Below are 20,947 nucleotides of genomic sequence, written 5' to 3'. Positions count from 1 at the left end.
AATGAATCAGCAGCTAATTGTGTTGGCTGAGTGACTTCCTTTTATCCAGCTGAATCTCTGATATTGGGAAGTCTACTTGGTTGAACTTCTGGATTTTTGCTTTCAAAGAGATTGCTAATTAGGCAGTAGAATCTCTAGTTGATGAAATTTTTAGGCAGTATAAAGAAGTGAAAAGAAAAATTTGACTAAAAGCAAAAAACAGTTGCGGGGAAAGGTTCTGTAGACTCACTGAGAAGACTTGCCTTACCGAAGAGTCTTTCACAAAAGTCTCTTCCTTCTCTTTCTGCTTAGAGTGTTCTCCTGTCCCCAACCATTCCTTTTTGCTTGACCTACTACTACTCCTATTCTTAGAAGACATCCCAGTCTTATACGTGTATAAAACAACACAGGTAATGTAAATGAGTGAAGTGAGCGGAGTGGAGACTGTGTGAGAGGCAGCTGTTACCCAGTACCAGCCAAATGTTGCTCTTGTTGGATATAGGGTAGTTAGGGCAGATTTTTTAAATAAAGGAATTCGAAGATACTGATTTGTCTTATAACTGCCCATTTTTATATATTGGCAACTTATTCAAATATTTTAAAAATACATTGCAGACCCCCAAAAAATCTGTATGTTGAATTTGGCCTGTGGGCTTCCAGTTTATAGACGACTTTTTAAAGCACTTTCAGGAAGCTTTTTCCTATCGTAGTATTTGTGTACATTCGTACTGCACTTAGCATGTTTTTTAATGATTATTTCCCATCTACTGAAAGTGAATTATACCTTGAGGGCAGGATTCATGTAGACAACATACTACTAATATTTAAATCTCTGGCCCCAGTATAGTGCCTAGTATTTGGTTAATTTCAATCAGCGTTTGGGTAAATGAACAAACGGGCACATTTGTTAGTTTTCCCTTTTTTACTGGGTAAGAGATTGAAGTCACTTGAGTAAATGCTGATCAGAATTGGTGTTAAAGATTCAATACTTAGACATGAATATCTAACATAAATGGAAAGTTGAAAATTCCAATACAGAATATATATCAATCAGCCATGTTCACTAAAATTGACATGAACACTGACTCCATTGTTTTGAAGATACTCTCACTCCTTAATAATAAAAGAAAATGCATATATGAGGAAATATTTAGAGAATGTACTGAGTGTCCCCCGGTTTCAGAATTAATTAATTTAAAAGATAAGACATAATCTGCAAAAGTACCTGCTTGAGCAGTAAATAAATACGAATTGAATGAGGAGCCTCCTTCAGATGAGGGGTAAGTGTGGCTTTAAGCTAAGTCTGGCCATAGTAGTATGATAAAGCTGTGAAGTATGTAATTGTATTTGCTTATCAAATATATATTTAACAAATGCCCGTGATATGCCCAAAACCAGGCTGGGGGAAATTTAAAGGTAAAGAAGGCACTGATCATAACCTAACAAAGTATATGACTAAGGGCTAGAAAAGGCAAGTGTAGTACAGTGAGTCAAGTATTGTGATGGGCATTTAGTACACAGTGCTCTGGTAGCATACCAGGGGCATCTGATACATTGTTGATTGATCCAAGAGCACATGCTGAAAGAAGACACATCTGTGGTGAGATGCAAAGAATAAGAAAGTATAATTGGCTGGACAAGAGAGACTGGGGTACTAGGAAGTATTCCAACCAAAGACAACAAATGGCTGTTACAGAGATGTAAAGTCAGAGAACATGGTTCATTTTCTCAGAATGAATCAGACATAAATGTAAGTGCTAAAATTATAAAGCGCTTAGAAGAACACATAAGGGTAAATCTTCACAACATTTGAGTAAGCAGTGGTTTCTTAAATATGACACCTAAAGCATAAGCAACCAAAGAAAAAAATAGATAATTTATACTTCAAAGTTAAGAACATTTGTGCTTCAAAGAACCCTATCAAGAAAGTGAAACAACAATCCAGAAAATGAGAGAAAATATTTGCAAATAGTATATCTGATGTGTCTAGTATCTACGATATAAAAAGAACTCTTGCAATTCTGCAATAAAAGTACAGTTTTAACTGAATTTTTAAAATGGGCAAAGGAGGCCAGTGTGGTGGCTCATGCCTGTAATCTTAGCACTTTGGGAGGCTGAGGTGGGTGGATCTCTTGAGGCCAGGAGTTTTGAGACCGGCATAGCTAACATGGTGAAACCCCATCTCTACTAAAAATACAAAAATTAACTGGGCATAGTGGTGCATGCCTGTAATCCCAGCTACCACTCGGGAGGCTGAGGCACAAGAATCACTTGAACCCAGGAAGTAGAGGTTGCAGTAAGCCGAGATCACACCAGGGCACTCCAGCATGGAGAACAGAATGAGATTCTATCTAAAAAGCAAACAAACAAAAAAATGGGCAGAGAATTTGAATAAACAGTTCTCCGTAAAAGATACACAAATGCACAATATGCATAAGAAAAGATGCTTAATATCATTACTCATTAGGAAAATGCAAACCAAAATCACAATGAGATACCACTTCACATCTACTAGGATGACTCTAATAAAAAAGACAATAACAAGTGTGCTGAGGATGTGGAGAAATTGGAACCCTAATACATTACTAGTGTGAATGTAAAATGGTAGAGGTGCTTTAAAAAACAGTTTGAGGCCCGGTGCGGTGGCTCACGCCTGTAATCCCAGCACTTTGGGAGGCCAAGGCAGATGGATTGCCTGAGCTCAGGAGTTCACGACCACCCTGGGCAACATGGTGAAACCCCGTCTCTACTAAAAAAACTACAAAAATTAGCCAGGTGTGGCGTGTGCACCTGTAGTCCTAGCTACTCAGGAGGCTGAGGCAAGAGAATTGTTTGAACCTGGGAGGTGGAGGTTGCAGTGAGCCAAGATCGCACCACTGCATTCCAGCCTGGGCGACAGAGACTCCATCTCAAAAAAAAAAAAGTTTTATTTTTCCTCAAAATATTAAACATGGTGGTACCAGATGCTCTAGCAAATCCACTCTTAGGTATATGCCCAAGAGAATTGAAAACATGTCCACACAAAAATTTATACACAAATATTCATAAGCAGCAGCATTCATAATAGCCAAAAAGTAGAAACAACCCAAGTCTATCAACTGATACGTGGACCAACAAAATGTTCAGTAGCCATACAGTATAATATTATTCATCCATAAAAAGGAATAAAATCCCAATACATGGTACAACGTGAACCTTGAAAACTTTATTCTGAGAGTAGCCAGACACAAAAGGCCACATATTGTATGATTCTATTTATATGAAATATCAGAATAGGTACATTTATAAAGACAGAAAGTAGGCGGGCATTATGGCTCACGCCTCTATAATCCCAACACTTTGGGAGGCTGAGACAGGAGGATTGCTTGAGTCCAGGAGTTCAAGACAGCCTGGGCAACATAGCGAAACCCTATCTCTACAAGGAAATTTAAAAATTAGCCAGGTGTGGTAGCACAAGCCTGTGGTCCTAGCTACTCAGGAGTGAGGCAGAGAGATCACTTGAGCCAAGCAGTTTGAGACTGCAGTGAGCTATGATTGTGCCACTGCACACCAGCCTGGGTGACAGAGCAGGACCCTATCTCTTAAAAAAAAAAAAAAAAAAAAAAAAAACAGGAAGTAGATTAGTGGTTGCCCAGGGTTAGGAGGGCTAGGAGGAAGGGAGAATGAGGATTGTCTGCTAAAGGATATTGTGTTTCTTTTTGGGGTGATGAAAATGTTCTAAAATTGATTATGGTGTTGGTGGCACAACCTTGTAAATATATTTAAAACCACTGAGTTGTATGCAGTAAAGGGGTGAACTTCATGGTATATCAATTATATCTTAAAAAAAAAGCAACTTAGTATGCTTTTCGGCGTGAGTTGGGGTTGAAGAATGTGAGAAGAGGTTGCTGACTGAGTTGGAGGGTTTGGGTGAGTTTGGTTGAAATACCCTGAGAACATGTCAAGTGACTACTAAGAGCGTTGAGGGCCCAGTTGTGATTGGATACCATACATTTATAGTAATACTCTTTGTTATTTTTTTCCTCCACCATCTTGAGCCAAAACTCAGAGTTGATCTACTTCTGGTGTATAGAAAGTTGTAGTGCAAGGGAATGGAGTATTGGCAAAAGATTCTTTGCAATGTAGCCGTGGAATCTAAGCTGGACAGAGAAGGGAAAATCAAGGGTCAATGAATAGAGGTTTGTATGGTTAAAGGTCAGTGGTAATAGGAGTAATTAAGAGAGCTGAAATGACAGGAGATGGTGGTAAGAGATTTTTGGGTATGAGGTTGATATAACCAAGCAACCTGACATTTTAAAGGAACCAAGGGTTTTGCATAAAGGCTGTCGTATGGAAAATGAGATGGGCAGAATCCCACCTCTCAATTCTGAGGTATGTGGTTGGAAGAGGAGATGGCAGGGAAGGAGTATGCTACATCTCTATGAAAGGACTTAGGGACTTAGGGAAGTGAGGTTAGCGTATGTAAAGTAAGAAAGGGCACTTGAAAAGAGCCAACCCCAGAAACCAGAAGTACAGATAAGCTTCCAGCACTGTCCAACACATTTGGAATAACATAGTCACATTGGTGTGATCATCCCTATTATTAGGAAAGATTACTAGGACAATCTTACATGAGAACATTTCTTAAGTTAATTTCCTTCATTCTGGCCATATATTGACCATAGCAATGTTCTGATTATGATCTGGTCTACTAGAGGACTACAGAGAGAGAATGTGTTCACTGGTCAATAAGTACCTAGTATGCTTAATATAATTCTCATTATAATCTTTATAATCGTTAAAATATTTTAAATTGGCACTCTTTTATGTATCAGTTTTTTTCAGTGAGTGGTTAGTGTTAGAGGGAATTTTGGGATTTCCAAAGCTCAGGTCCAGACCCCGGTTCAACGTGTAAGTGGCAAAGTAATGCCATTTTTGTGAGGCTTCCTGGTAGAAGCCTTCACTGGATAAATCCCCTCTACTAGGAAACATCTGCGTGATAGACCTGTTTTTGTAAAGTGCAGTGAAGAGCCAAACTTGCATATTGGTTTCCCTTTGTCCAAATTTCTCTTCTTTCCCCTTCTAGAGCAGCATTCATTACATTTCTTAAGTGCTTTGCATAAAATTTCAAAGTTCAGTGTGACTCCCAGACTGGGACGTCACTGGGCACAGATGCTGCATGTGAAAGGCTTTTGGCAATCTGTGGCTTGCTTGGTAGCCATGATTCCATTTGAATCACTCCCTCGTGGATCACATGAAACACATTCTCGCAGTATCCCAGACATATTCTTGGGAATCACTGTATTTTCCACCTTTCTGGACTAGTTTAGAGGCGTTTAGGTTTCACTGCACCTTTCTTCATTTCCTTCTTTTGTTGATCTTGGCTCCTTAACCTTCCACCCACTTTATTACTCATTTCTTAGGGACCTGACTACTCAATAACACTGAGAAAATATATCTGAAACCATATGAGTTTGAGTACAACAAACTTAAGAGAGGGGAAATAAAAAGGAAAAAATGTGTGTTCTCTGAACTTCCTTTGTTTATATGATCTGTTTATATGTTGTTAAGGTTATGTTATCCAGCTGCCTCCCCACATTTCAGAAATGACTAAAGATATCTGGAAGACACTCTTAACAGGGTCATGTTGGCATAGTGAATGAAAAGACACTTCATTTGTCCCCCACCAGATAATATATCTTCTTTTGAGGCATGGGAGCATGCCAAGAGCTTTATGTGCTGAATCTCAAGGTTCTTGAAAGGACATTGACTTCTAGGGATACTTTTAGAAAGAAGCCAGTTGACTTTTAGGGATACTTTTAGAAAGAAGCCAGTCAGGGCCAGGCAGGGTGGCTCATGCCTGTAATCCTAGCACTTTGGGAGGCTGAAGTGGGCAGATCACTTGAGGCTAGGAGTTCAAGACCAACCTGGCCAATATAGTGAAACCCTGTCTGTGCTAAAAATGCAAAAATTAGCCGGGCATGGTGGCATATACCTGTAATCCCAGCTACGCGGGAGACTGAGGCATAAGAATCACCTGAACCCGGGAGGAATGGGCAACAGAGCGAGACTCTGTGTCAAAAAATAATAGTTATAAGCCAGTCAAGTGAGTTCCTTTAGGTATATACCTGGCCATTTTAATGTTTGCTCACTGTGGTTAGTCTGTATGGTATCTAACAGGCATTATAGTTTTCTTTTGGTGAAATGAACATTGGCAATGGTGTGAGGCAACGTTAGTAGCCCTGAAATCCCAGACTCTAATCTGGTCTTTATAATGTGAATTAAAACTTAAGTACACTTGAGTCAGGGTTATTCAGTAAAACATGCAGAATGGAATTTTGTGGTATTTATTAGAGCTGTTCCACTTGTAAACACCTTATGTTGAAGGAACTGAAAAGAGGTAATAGGCATTCTTGCAGTAGAATAAAGTGCTTGTTCCTCTCTACCTTGCATGCTTTACCTACTGTACTGGGTAATGTATGTACAGAGTTTTTTTTCCCGTCAAGCTATTTATGGAACTTGGCCTGCTAAATAACAAACTTAGAATTGAGAATCAGTAAGAATAAGGAATAAAACATCAGTGTTATCTTTTGGAAATGAATTATTCCATTGAACATGGAGAATGTGGTGTTCGTGTTGTCGGCATTTTCTTCACATTTTCACCTCTGGAATGATCCTGGCTCCGGTTTGCTGCTGTGCTTTCCTTTTAATTGCTGTTTCACTAGGTCTCCTTAGCAGCAACACCTGAAATAACTGCTGAGGAAGCTCCTAAGTGAATTCTCATAATTTGCTTCTCAATTCTCCCAGTTGATTGAGGCACTCTTTTTCTTAAGTGCTTTGCAGTTCTACGTAAGTGGCTGATGTTTGGGGTCACTACTAAATGTTTTGTTTGAACATCCCTTTCATGATGAATGGAAAGCTGCTGCTTTTAGCTCTATGGGGTGATGCCCTTGGTGGTAAGCCTTGTAAGGCAAAAATTGTTTTTCATAGTGATATGCTAAATGAAATTATTCTCTTTGTCACTTTGTCCTTTTATCCTTTCCGTCTGATAACTTCAGTTCTTGTGATTTGTTTGTTTTCTTCAGTTTAGCTTAGCTGTTTCCTGTACTCAGGTGCATGCTATTTCAGCTTTTGGTTATGATGGTATGTGGAGCGTATTTCTGACCTGGAAGTGTGGTTTCTTTGACTCAGGACCACATCAGCATGCCTTCCATCCTGTACTTCCTTTGCATATTTCCTTTTGGAGGGCTCAATTTGCCATCATTTAATGTACAGATGATTCATCGGGGACTGAGAACTGGTAATAGTGTAATAACAGTACCTTTCTTTATATAATACTCAGTGCACTTACTACCTTAGCCTTTCTCTGTTTATGAAGCACTTTCATTTTAATCCCTCACAATAACCCTTTGGGTTAAGTCAGCAATTTTGTCTTTGTCTAAGATGGTGAAATTGTAGCTCAAAGAGGTTAAATAACTTGCTCAGAGTGGCAATGCTTCTGAGTTACTCTGCTTAACAATTTCTACAGGAAATGAAGAATGCTTTTGAAGATACTCTGGATAAATAAAAAAGAATTTTCCAAACCACATCCCAGTTGTTAAAACCTAACTTGTTTTCAGTCTGGTCAGTTGATAAGACCAAGGTTAAAAGGCCCATTCACCATACAGTTTAAATTGATATGTCCAAGTCAAGAAAATAAATATGTAGGTCAGTTTCTATTCTGTTGCTTAAATGATAAAGTTCAGGAAGGCTGGCTCCTAAATTAGTGAAACTTGAACTGGAAGTAATTAAGCCATTAATTTTGTTTTTAAATTCTCTCTTCCTTTCAGAGGGATGGAAAACTTGATGACTAGTTCCACTCTACCGCCCCTTTTTGCAGATGAAGATGGCTCCAAGGAGAGTAATGATCTGGCTACCACTGGGTAAGCACATGTTTTGGGCTATTGGACCGCTCCATAGGCATCAAAACAAAGCTTCTAACCAAAGAAGAGGTCCTAAAGAGGCAGTTTGATATCATAAGAGTAGAGGGTGCATTTGTTTCACTTTGTAAAGAGAGTGACAGCCGTCATAAACCAGTTTGTAATCTGCATTCAATTATCTTGTGCAGTGCTCTGGGTTTTCTGAACTGGTACAACAATATGTGGAATCTAGCAAACATTGGTGACGCCAGTTAAGGAAATTATATAGTCACCATTAAGGAAATACCTGCCATAAAGCTAGCTCTAAAAAAAAAAATGCATTTTCTGTTCAAATTACCACAGATATTAAAATAGTCTTTTCCTAAAGATCAGATTTTTTTAATAAGGTTTTTTATTCCAGATGCTTAGGAACTTTAGCTGACTTCTGTTCCTTTTCCCACTCCACCCCCTTCTCATTCCATGGAATCTTTGGACAAATATGTAAAGAAATATAGAAAAAGGTTAATAACAGTAGTCTACCTCTTTTCTTGAAAATCTCTGTTCCACTTGGATTTTTATCTTTTCTAGATATTTAGAAAATATTTGCCAAAGAGAAAATGTGTTCACTAATAGATTGAAGTGCTAGCTAATCCCTAAGATGAATTATTTTAATTTTCTTTAGGGTTCTTTAAAAAATAGACTATACTTTATAATTCTGTTTCGTTCCCTCACATTTATTTCTCACCTCATTAATATCTGCCTTTTGACCTCACTACTCAGATGAAAATGTTCTCCAAGACTATTTTAAAGGCTGCTTAGTTACTTATTCATTCAATAAAAACTTTCTTAGTGTCTACTGTGTGCCATTGTTCCAGGCATTAGATATAAAGCATTGATCAAAACAGATAAAAGTCCTAGGCCCTTTAAAGTTTAAATTCTACTGTTGAGTCAGACAATAAACAGGATAAATTTTAAAAAGTGGAGAAAAGGGATAGGAAGGGTTTGGGGATGTAGTTTTAGACAGGATGGCTCAGAGAGTGTTTAATGAGAAAGTGACTTGAATAAAGACCTGAAGGAAATAAGGCAACTAGCATGCAGTTTTCTGTGGAAGATTATGGGAGCAGTAGGTGCAAAAGCCCTGAGGCAGGAGAGTTTCCATCTTATCAAAATAGCCAGAAGGCCAGTGTGACTAGAGCAGCACAGAGCTGCTGGAGAGGCAGTAGAGGACTACATCAGTGCCTCTCAAACATATGAATTGCCTAGAGAGCTGATGAAAATGCAGATTCTGATTTAGCAAATCTGACTTAGAATCAGAGATTCTACATTTCTAACAAGCTCTCAGAGAATGCCAGTCCTGCTGGTATGAGGCCCATACTTTGGGTAAGAAGAGACTAGATCATAGGGTTCAAAATATTATTTACAGATCAAAATAAACTCTTTAACTTTTACTCTGAATGAAGTGGGAAAGCATTGGAGGGTTTCAAGCAGAATGATATGATCTGACTTACTGTTTAATAAGCTCCCTCTGTTGTATGGAGGATAGAGTGAAAGGAGCCGAGGCTGGAACAAGGACACCAGTTAGGAGGCTCTTAAAATAATTCAGGAGACAGATGATGGCCTGAAGAACCATCATCTGGTGACTTTCACAAGATGTTTTTGGTGGAATAGTAAGGATAAAAACCTCATTGGACTGTGTTTCAAAGATAATGGGAATGAGGGGTAGTGAGAAGTATAGAATTTAGATATATTTTGAAGGTATACCAAACATGATTTGCCTGAAAGAACAGGTGAGCAATGTGAGAAGGGAGAAAAAAAGCAGTCAAAGACTACTCAAAGTTTTGGCCTAAGCAACTGGAGGGGTGGAGTTGCCATTAGCTTAGATGGGGAAAACTGAACAAGTGTGGGAGGGCATTGTAGGAGCTCAGTTTGGGAAATTTTAAATTAGAGATGCTTATTAGATATCTAAGTGGAGATGTCAAATAGGCAGTTTGATATCAGGTCCTGCTATTAGGGGAAGTTTAGGCTAGACAGAGAAAGTTGGGACTTACCAGCATAACTGACCTTTAAAGCCATGAGACTGAATGAGATCACCAAAGAAATGAGCACTCTATAGATGGAAGAAAGAAGAGCTCTAAATCCTCAGCTCTGGGATACACCAGCATTTAAAAGTTAGACAGAGGCCAGGTGCAGTGGCTCACACCTGGAATCCCAGCACTTTAGCAGGCTGAGGTGGGTGGATCACCTGAGGTCAGGAGTTCGCAACCAGCCTGGCCAACAGGATGAAACCCCATCTCTACTAAAAATACAAAAATCAGCCAGGTATGGTGGCATGTACCTATAATCCCAATGACTCAGGAGGCTGAGACAGGAGAATCGCTTGAACCCAGGAGACAGAGGTTGCAGTCAGCTGTGATCGTGCCACTGCACTCCAGCCTGGGCGACAGAGCAAGACTCCATCTCAAAAAAAAAAAAAAAAAAAGCAAGACAGACAGAATGGGAAGGGTCAACAGAGTCTAAAGTGAGTTGCTAGAAAGGTAGCAGAAAAGCCAGAGGAGTGAGGGGTCCTGGAACCCAAGTGAGAAAAAAAAAAGGTATTTCAAGGGAGGGAAAAAGATCAATTGTATCAGATACTTCTGGTACATTAGGTAAGATGGTGGCTGAGAAGTGACACTGGATTTAGCATGGGGGTCATTGGTGGCTTTGACAAGACTTATAAGCACATGTCTCCTTTGAAGTGGGTTTAAGCGAGGAGAGAAACTGAAGTCAATAAGTATAAAGGCTCTTTCCAGGGGTTTTGCTGTAAAGGAAAGGAGAAAAATTGGGACCTTAACTGGAAGTGGGATTGAGCTTTTTTTCTTTTCATTTAGTTTTGTGTTAAGAGAATTAATATCTTACATATATACTGATTAGGCTGATCCTATGGAGAGAAAAGAATTGGTATTGCCAGGAAGGACAGAATTGCTGAAAATCTGCTCCTGAGTAGGCAAGAAGGTGTGAGATCAAGGGTGCAAATAGAAGAGTTGTTGTCTTTAGCTAGGAACATGGATAGTTTATTCATGGTAACAAAAGATCTCCTTTTTTTTTCCAGTCTTCATCCAACTTGTCATCAAGAAGGCATGTGATGCTTTTGGCCATTCCTGTCCACTTAAGTCAGAGATTCATGGGATTGTGAATTCCCATGTGAATTCCCAAGTGATTCCTCTCCACTTAAGTCAGGGATTCATAGGATTGCTACTCTTTCCCAAACCTAGTTCTCTTATTTTACTGAAATAAGAATGTACGAGAATTAATAACTTAAAAACTGATGGCACAGTTGAAATGAGAATGACAGTGAAAGAACAAGTTGCCTAACACATCCAAAATGATTGAAATATTTAGAAAACAGCACTGCAGAGATCACACTGGATCTCGATGGTACCTCTTTTCAGAGAAAATGATTGGCATTGATTTCATAGCTTCTTTTACTTACTCTTTTTTAGGACCTCAAAAATGTGGGAACCTCCTGCTAAAATTATCTATTATGTTTCCTAGAAAGGGTCAGAAAAGTATAATTTCTTTCATTCCCAGGACAGTCTGCTTCCTGTTTTCATCTATTTCTCAGACCACTGTAATCTAGGATTTATTTTCCTAATTCCACTAAAACTATACTTCCTAAAATTGCCAGTGACCTTCAGGTCTTCAAATTTAGCAGATAATTTTTGGCCTATCTTATTTAACATCTGCAACTTTTTACTTGATTAGCTACCACCCTTCTCAAAAGTCTTCCTGCCTTGGCCTCTGCAAATAGTCTTCTCTCCAGGTCTCTTAATGTTTTCTCAGTCTCCTTTCTTAGTTTTTCTTCCTTACTCCTATAATGATACTGCTTCAGCCGAGTTCTATCCTGACTTTTCCTTCTTCTCACTGCCTTTCTGGAGAGTATCTAGCACTGCACATTATTTCCATCTTTATACCCTTTTGTTCCACTTCTGTTCTCCTGAGGCATGTTTCCAGTTGTCTGTGGGACATTTCTACTTAATTATGCTACAGGTGTTTCAAATTTATCATTTTCTTTTCTGTCTGTCCTCACACACACACACCCACTCACACACACACACACACACCCCGACCCACACACACATACCCCCACCCACACACACACACCCTTTTCTTGCTTTGGTTAATATTAAGTACATAACCATCAAGTGGAAGCCTCAGAATTACCTTTCACTCTTCTTTTCCTTCACTATTTACTGTCAATCAGTCATTAAGTTCTCTCCATTCTACCTCTTTTTTTGAGACAGAGTCTCACTCTGTCACCCAGGCTGGAGTACAGTGGTACGATCTCCATTCACTGCAACCTCCACCTCCCAGGTTCAAGCGATTCTGCCTCAGCCTCCCAAGTAGCTGGGACCTCAGGCACATGCCATCATGCCCAGCTAATTCTTTTATTTTTAGTAGAGACGGGGTTTTGCCATGTTGGCCAGGCTGGTCTGGAACTCCTGAACTCAAGTGATTCACCCGCCTTGGCCTCCCAAAGTGCTGGGATTATAGACGTGAGGCACCATACCTAGCCATTCTGTCTCTTAAGTATCTCTTAGCTTCCCTTCTGCTCAGAATCCTGCCTGCCTTTGTCTCTCACGTAATCTATTGCAGTTCATACCTTCTACCATACCTCTATGCTACTTTTTACAAGCCTTTATTTTAGTACTTATATTGCATTGTAATTATTCCCTATAACACTCTGGGGTGTGCATTCTTTCAGAATAATGACTAAATATTACTCTATTACCCATCTTTCTACCACTCTTGCCTTCCTAACTCCTCCCCCAATCAAAAAACAAAAACAAAAATACTAGCACATGATGTTAACTTTTTCTTTTATTCCTTTGTCCGCATGTAATAAGGTAAGTCCATCTAAGTCCTTACCATTATGTGTACCTTCTTGTGTTCACTCTTCAGAAGAGTGAGATCTGGTTTGCTAACTCATCTGGCACATAGTGGGAGCAGGAAATAAGTACATCTGTCTGATTTATTAACGTGTATACCTAAACCTACTGAACTTAATAACATTGTTCTTAGGTGACCTGATTGTCAGTAAATGCTATAATCTAAGAAGAAATAGCCAATGAAATGTACCATTAAGAGATTTTTCTTACACCCTTTAAGAACTCTTTTGTGATAATTGGCAAACTGCCTCTACAACTCCCATTCCTATTCACTTTTTTCATTAATAGTGTTTTCCCTTTACCTTGGAGATACATGAAAGGTAGCATGTAAAAGTCAGATTCTATTGCACGTTCAGAACTAAAACATGAAGTCACACCACTGCACTGTTGAGGGGAGATCATCTTTTCTGAAAAAGATTGTAGTTGTTTTTGGTAGGAGATATCTTCATGGAACTGACCTGGTTTAATCAAGCACTGCAACCAGTTTTTTAAAACATTCTGTAACTTCTGTGAAGACATTGTTTACATTTTTACAGACTATTGGGAGAATTAACTCAAGGACTGGCATGTGCTTTTGCTGGCAGGGAAATTTGTCTAGAACCTTGGTAAATAGGTGGAGTTTCTGTGTTGTTGATACTTCTGTCTATTATTCAGGTTAAATCACCCGGATGTTCCATACAGTAGTGGTGCCACATCATCCACCAACAATCCAGAATTTGTGGAGGATCTCTCCCAAGGTCAGTTGCTTCCAAGTGAGTCTTCAAATGCAGCAGAAGGCAATGAACAGAGGCATGAAGATGAGGTAAGCTGAAGTATCTCCTTCTGTTCTGTCTTCTGAAACTTCTGAAGAAGCAGTCACAAGGAAGGTATGTTGATCAAGGTGCTCATCATCTGACCTTCTTACATCCTTAGGCTGATGCCTGCAAAATTTTCTGTTTTCTATTTCTTGTTTTATACAGAACCATATTAACGATTTTAGTGACACAGACAGGTAGACTCTTTTTTCCCTGTTCCCTAAGAAATTTATACCTACCTCATATTAGATGATGAACAAGTACTTGTTGAATGAGTGAATTATTTAACCATTAATAAGTAATTAACGAGAAGTGTACGTGCCCTTGCTTAAGGCCACACACTGCTTACCAAGTCCTGCTGCATGAAGTCCTGTGTGCCCAAAGGATTCATACTACTTACCAAGTCCTTCACCCTCCCGTGGTACCTTTCCCTACCCCACACAAAGGTATATGAGCCAGGGCAGTCATGTCCTGGTTGGACTTTCAGTGTTTCTTGCAAATAACTGATTACACTGTCAATGTTTTAAAGCACTCTTTTATTTTTTTTTAGCCAAAAAGAGTACCACTATTGATTTTTGTCTTGTTTCTTATTTTTAAAAAGCTGGCTGAGCACGTGGTTTATGCCTGTAATCCTAACACTTTAAGAGGCCGAAGCGGGCAGATCACCTGAGGTCAGGTGTTCAAGACAAGCCTGGCCAACATGGTGAAACCCCATCTCTACTAAAAAATACAAAAATTAGCCGGGTGTAGTGGCACACACCTGTAATTCCAGCTACTTGGGAGGCTGAGGCGGGAGAATCGATTGAACCTAGGAGGCGGAGGTTGCAGTGAGCCGAGATCACACCACTACACTCCAGCCTGGGCTACAGAGCAAGACTTCGTCTCAAAAAAAAAAGCAGCTAATTTTTTCATCTATCCTGTTAGCATTTTAAAAGATTATAATGAATGCTTAAAGCCTCTTAAATGCCTTAAAATCCAGATAACTTTTTTTTTTTTGAGGTGGAGTCTTATTCTGTTGCCCAGGCTAGAGTGCAGTGGCATGATTTCAGCTCGCTGCTTGCAACCTCCACCTCACAGGTTCAAGCTTTTCTCAGCTTCCCAAGTAGCTGGGATTATAGGTGCATGCCATCATGCCCAGGCAATTTTTATACTTTTTAATGGAGGTGGGGTTTCCCCATGTTGGCCAGGCTGATCTCGAACTCCTGACCTCAAGTGATACACCTGCCTTGGCCCTCCAAAATGCTGGGATTACAGGTGTGAGCCACCATGCCCAGTCCACAGTAGCTTCAATGTAACTAGGTTTTTTTTTGTTTTTTGTTTTTAAACTAATATCAAATACATCATTTGCCCAATAGTGAATTATCATACATTTTATATGTATTTGGAAGAGTAGAGTACTACAATTAGTATTTAGATGTTTTTGTCCCTGTTTATTTATTTATCTTTCTCTTGTCTGAAATAAGAATTCTTGTATCCATAAAACATTAACTGATAGGGCTGTATGTATTTGTAAAATTAGAAAGTAAAAATATGATGTACCTTAAATCTTATTGAAAGGGCCCAAGAAAAAAGGCTGTGGTGAGACATCAGTGTACCTCAGTCCTTTTTGTTTCTTTAGTTTTTTTCAGAGATGATTCAGTCTTTTGATTTAACTGGTAACTCAACATACAAAGACCTCTAACTATAAAACATACATCTAGGCCAGGCACAGTGGCTCACACCTATAATCCCAGCACTTTGAGAGGCTGAGGCAAGTGGATCACCTAAGGTCAGGAGTTCGAGACCAGCCTGACCAACATGACAAAACCTCGTCTCTACTAAAAATACAAAAATTAGCTAAATGTGGTGGTGCATGCCTGTAATCCCAGCTACTTGGGAGGCTGAGGCAGGGGAATCACTTGAACCTGGAAGGCAGAGATTGCAGTGAGCTGAGATTGTGCCATTGCACTCCAGCCTGGGTGACGAGTGAAACTCTATCTCAAAAACAATTAAAATAAAATATACATCTAAAGGAACAGATTGTCAAGCCAAAGACCTAGTCTTCATTTCAGATACATTACTGAAATTTTTCTGAGACTTAGATATTAATTTAATATTATATATGCTATCTGCTATGGTAAATAAACTAGTCTTTGAAAGCTATCAATGAGCAACTCCCTTCTTGAGTTATTTTTAATCTCTGCTACAACTTGTCTCTTCCTTTGCATGGTGCATGTGATACCATCTTACTTTGATCTGCTGACAACGTCTGCCTTCCTGCCACAGTGCTGCATGTGCTGTTGTATTTCCCATTTGGATACTCTCCTGTCAGGAATCAGGACCTGACAGTTGTCTGTGGGACAGTCATATCCATATGAAGGTCAAAGTTGAGTGATCATGGCACCTCTCTTATTCTCATACGTTGAGATTAGCGTAAAGATGGCCCTTTGGCAACATTTTGTAGTGTGGTACATAAAAGAGTTTGCAAGTGAAACATCTGGAGTTGCTCAAAAACTGCATTGCTGTCATTTGTATATAATACCTACAACAGATACGGAGAGCTTTGAGTATCCAGGGCCAAACTGCAACTCTTAATCCTATTTTGTTTGTTATTGTTTATTTTTGTTGTTGTTGGGTATTTGGGGTGGTGGTTGTTGTTTGGTTTTTGGTTTTTTATTTTGTTTTGTTTTGTAGCAAAGAAGTAAACGAGGAGGCTGGTCCAAAGGAAGAAAGAGGAAGAAACCTCTTCGAGACAGCAATGCACCCAAATCCCCCCTTACAGGATATGTTCGGTTCATGAATGAGCGTCGAGAACAGCTTCGAGCAAAGAGACCAGAAGTCCCATTTCCAGAAATCACAAGGATGTTAGGCAATGAATGGAGTAAACTGCCTCCTGAGGAAAAACAGGTACTTGTTCTTATTCCTGACCTTTTGTTTGGTTTCTATTATATCTCAGAAATAACTTCTATAAGAAAAGCAAAGAGGATGGACAGTTGATTCTGCAATTTTGTCACAGTGCCTCGGAGACCAGAATAACAGGGTCCATCATAGCAATTTTCTCTAGCTTAGTGATTTTTAAACTATTTGCTAGAAAGGTGTGAGCAGGAAAGGAGTCTAGGACTCCCCTCAACCAAAGCAGCACACTTTTTATACACTGAGTTCACATAAGATTTCTTTAAGTGGTTCAATATTAAGAAATTAAGGAATCTATCAATAAAATGTATTCCACTGAGTTAAATGAAGTCTTGAATTAAATGAGAAAAAGTTACTTGACCAATTTCTGCAGTTCACATAAGATTTTTAAGAAAAAAATGTTATTGCTTTAATGCATTTTTTTAACTGGCGTTCTGGCAAATTCACCTACTATGGAAAATAAAGCAAGAAAGACTTGAATTCTTTCTCCTCTAGAACAGAAACTAACCTGATTGCCAAACTGAAATGATTCCATTTGTTAGAGAGATTTGAGGGGAATTAAGGACAAGATAGCCATGAGCTGTTTGGAATACCATTAAAGCAGAGTAATGGTCATGACTGTGGGAGTTGCTGTGGGTTAAAAGTTCCCAGCATTCCCAGCATCTGCAAGATATCTATATTTCTTTTATGTCTTAAACTCTTTTATGGCTTACACTTTTTAGAAAGGATTCCAGACCCTAAGACCAAATTGAGAAATACTCTCCTGGGAATTAATTGAATTCAGAAATTTTCAAAGAGATCAGATTAAGTTGCAACTTGAAGCTCTGTGTTTGGTAGCAAGCTAGTAGAAAGCAGTGAATGTCATCCATTGTTTTGGCGCCACTATAGAAAAGGATAGTGTGCTGTACATACTATGTTATTCTTTTCTTTTTTCTTTTGCTTTATTAATAAATGCATGCTCATTATTTAGATTCTTTTCAGAAAATACAGAAGTATATAAACAAAAATGCAAAAACAACAGTGGTTCTCTCATGGGATAACCACTATTACATAGGACAAAGGTTTTGTGTTTGTTTTTGTTTTTTTAATTTTTTATTTGGAAATAATTCCAAATGTACAAAAAGTTACAAAAACATAAAATAGTACAAAGAACATCCAAACACTATTTGCCCAGATTCATGTGTTAACACATTTTATTCCATTTCTCCATTTGCATACGCACTTACAATATGCTGAGTCTTTCTTATACTTTTGCATGCTCAGTCTTTCACATACACACAACACACACACACACACACGCATGTGTGCATCCAGACACACAAAAAATTTTGTTTTAGTCATGTGAGGATAAATTATATACATTGTAGCCCTTTACCCACAGAATATTTCATGTATTTCTAAGAATATTTTCTTACGTAACCATAGTATAGTTATGAATTTCATAATTTTTTATTAGCAGTACTTTAATCTGTCATCCATATGTTGGCCTAATGTCATTTCTTTATAACATTTTTTCCTTTCAGTACAGATTCCAGTCTAGGTTTTGTGTTTAGTAGTCTAGTCTCTTTAGCTTAAACTGAGATGTTTCCAGTCTTTGTCTTTTATAACATTGATATTTTTTAAAAATACAGTTCCCTTCTGCTTTCCTCACTTCTTTTACTTTTAAGAGAACATTGCTCGTTGTGTACGTTTCAGATGTTTCCTTGTGATTAGATTAAGGTTATGCATTCTTGGTAGGATTACTTGCATAGGCAGTGGTGTGTACCCAGTATATCACATGTGCAGGTACACAGTGTTCTTTTGTTTCTCATTGGTAATGTTAATTTTGCTTACCTGGTATATTATTTAAATTCTTTTGTCATTAATAAGTAGTCTAGGGGGAGACAATTTAAGACATGCAAATAGCCTGTTCTACATCAACATTTTCCCTTAGATTTAGCGTCCATTGATTATTTTTGCCTGATTTAATCTTTATCATTATGGTTACAACGTGTGATGATTTTTCCAACTCCAGCACTCTCTTTACGTTTACCAGTTAGCCTTCAGCATTCTAATCTTAAGCAAGCTCTCAGCTTACGGCAACCTTGACCTCCTGGGCTCAAGCAACCCTCCCACCTCAGCCTCCTTAGTAGCACACGCTACCGAACCTGGCTGATTATTTTATGTTTTGTAGAGACAGTGTCTCATTTTGTTGCCCAGGCTGGACTCAGACATCTGGGCTCAAGCAATCCTCCTCTTGCCTCAGCCTGCCAACATCCTGTGATTACAGATATAAGCCACCATGCCCAACCTCTACCCTCGTTTATTTATTTGCTTGTTGGTTGGTTGGTTGCTTGGTTGATTGGTTGGTTGGTTGGTTGGTTGGTTTAGTTTTTTAGACAGAGTCTTGCTCTGTCACCCAAGCTGCAGTTCAGTGGTGCTATTTCGGCTCACTGTAACCTCTGCCTCTCAGGATCAAGAGATTCTCTAGCCTCAGCTTCCCAAGTGGATGGGACTACAGGCACACGCCATCACGCCCAGCTAATTTTTGTATTTTCAGTAGAGATGGGGTTTCAGTATGTTGGCCAGGCTGGACATGAACTCCCGACCTCAAGTGATCCACCCACCTTGGCCTCCCAAAGTGTTGGGATTACAGGTGTGAGCCACCACACTTGGCCTCTACCCCCATTTATTGTATTCCTGTGTTATCTATTATTATTGGCATGGTAACAAATCATTGGTATTATATCTATTATAAATCATATTAATAATAGTGTAAATTTTTTCTACTAGTTTATAATTTATTACTGTACTTAATTATTTTGGTGCCTAAATTGTACCAGATTTGGCCAGTTGGGTATCCCCTACATCTGGCTCTTATGTGGGACAAGGTGTTTCTTGTAATTTCTGAGTCTGTTTTCTGTTCATTTAGAAGCTGTATTGTTATACTTTCTTATACTTTCTTTTGATGAATGAAAAGGGCAAGGCATTGAACAAAATAATCCTGGTAGATCAATGAACTTTGTTTAAATAATTAATAGCACAAAGCAATCAAAGCATATAGATATAGGTTCTCTCAGAGTAGTCCATTTTTAGGTCCATAGGATGAGGTCATTCTTTTTATGTTCTTTATGTCTCCCAGCTTCAGTGCTCCAATCTTCTGGCTCTTAAAGGGCCAATTGATATATGACATCATCCCCTCAAAATGGGCTGGAGACAGTGAAACAAAGTAATATTCTCTTCCTTCCCCTGGGAAGACTTAAGTGTGCCTATGTGGTATGCAGATCTCAGGAGGACGACTCTCGTGGCCATGTAGTTCTGTCTGTAGGGTTAGAAGAATAACTCTAATCATCTTCATGAATTTTTTATAAGAATGATCTCAATAGAACTTGTCTTCATTAAGTTAGAAAAGGCAATAAATAGTCTAAAAACTCATAATGACCTATTTCTTTTATAACTGAGAGGTTATATTCTATTCATACAACTCGTTTTTCTGATTCTGTTTAAAGTTATATTTGCTATACTCTTTTCTTTCCGTGTTCTAATTGTCCTCTGTTTTCTTCAAATAGGTAATTTAATTTTATTTAAATAAGATCTCATTTTCTTGAAAATAATTGTGCATTTCTTTCCTAGCGCTACCTTGATGAAGCAGACAGAGATAAGGAGCGTTACATGAAGGAACTGGAGCAGTATCAGAAAACTGAGGCCTACAAGGTCTTCAGCAGGAAAACCCAGGACCGTCAGAAAGGCAAATCTCATAGGCAAGGTATTAGAACCAGAACCAAATGTACCTGTCGTTTGTTGTGGGTGATGGAGTGTCATAAAGTCAGCTGTTAAGAGTGGTAACTATAAAAGATGTGTTTCTGTTGTCTCTCTATTATCCAGTATTCACTTACAAGCATTATCTTGGAATTTTATTAAAATCACATTGCTCTCTTCTGTGATACTTAGCAGAAAATAAATAAATAAATAAATAAAAATAAAATCACATTGCTCTCATTTAGAAATTTCAGCTGGGTTTTTGTATCTATTATCAATGATTTTGGCTTGTCCTCCAAGATCCCTGTTAGTTGCCTGCCTTCTTTTCCTGATTCCCAGTTTAGGCATTTCTTTGCCTATAAGCAAGTATGTCTACAAAATTATATCAGTAACTTGCCTTTAACACTTCTAAGACATTCATGTGTCGTTTTTTGAAGCACTATCCACAGCTAGCCTTTTTTTCCTCAGCCATTGCATCTTCTGTATACTTGGACATCTAGCCTGCTAAAATTACACATGTTGTGCAGGTAGTCTTCGGTTTGTGTCTTCTGTCCACTCTTCCACCCATTTCTCCTCAAAGTTAAGAACTGTGTCTGCTGTTTTTTTATGCCTGATTATTTATTCTGTAGGTATGGGGTTCCCTTATTTTTGTTGGCTGACTGATTAATAAAGCCTTAAGGAAAAATATCATATGTTACGAGAATCTACATATACCAGCAGGTTTTATAGTTTGGCACAGTCA

The 20,947-nt window shown here is 38.7% G+C and overlaps 1 protein-coding gene across 4 annotated transcripts in view; it reads left to right on the top strand.

The window, feature by feature from the left end:
- HMG20A (high mobility group 20A) overlaps nt 1-20,947 on the top strand; it is a 70,373-nt gene that overhangs the window by 37,697 nt on the left and 11,729 nt on the right. For all 4 annotated transcript variants that reach the window (XM_012457676.3, XM_012457675.3, XM_064382905.1 and 1 more), the window contains 4 exons: nt 7,788-7,880; nt 13,436-13,583; nt 16,249-16,461; nt 20,080-20,212. In XM_012457676.3, coding sequence (XP_012313099.1) covers nt 7,792-7,880; nt 13,436-13,583; nt 16,249-16,461; nt 20,080-20,212 — 583 coding nt within the window. In that variant the 5' untranslated portion in view covers nt 7,788-7,791. The remainder of the gene's footprint in view (nt 1-7,787; nt 7,881-13,435; nt 13,584-16,248; nt 16,462-20,079; nt 20,213-20,947) is intronic.

This window comes from Aotus nancymaae, unplaced genomic scaffold, assembly GCF_030222135.1.
Source record: "Aotus nancymaae isolate 86718 unplaced genomic scaffold, 86718_ANA_hifiasm-v0.15.2.pri h1tg000003l, whole genome shotgun sequence".
NCBI classification, from domain to species: domain Eukaryota; kingdom Metazoa; phylum Chordata; class Mammalia; order Primates; family Aotidae; genus Aotus; species Aotus nancymaae.
The sequence above is the reverse complement of the archived record's forward strand: the minus strand, read 5'-3'. Positions and strand labels throughout refer to the sequence as shown.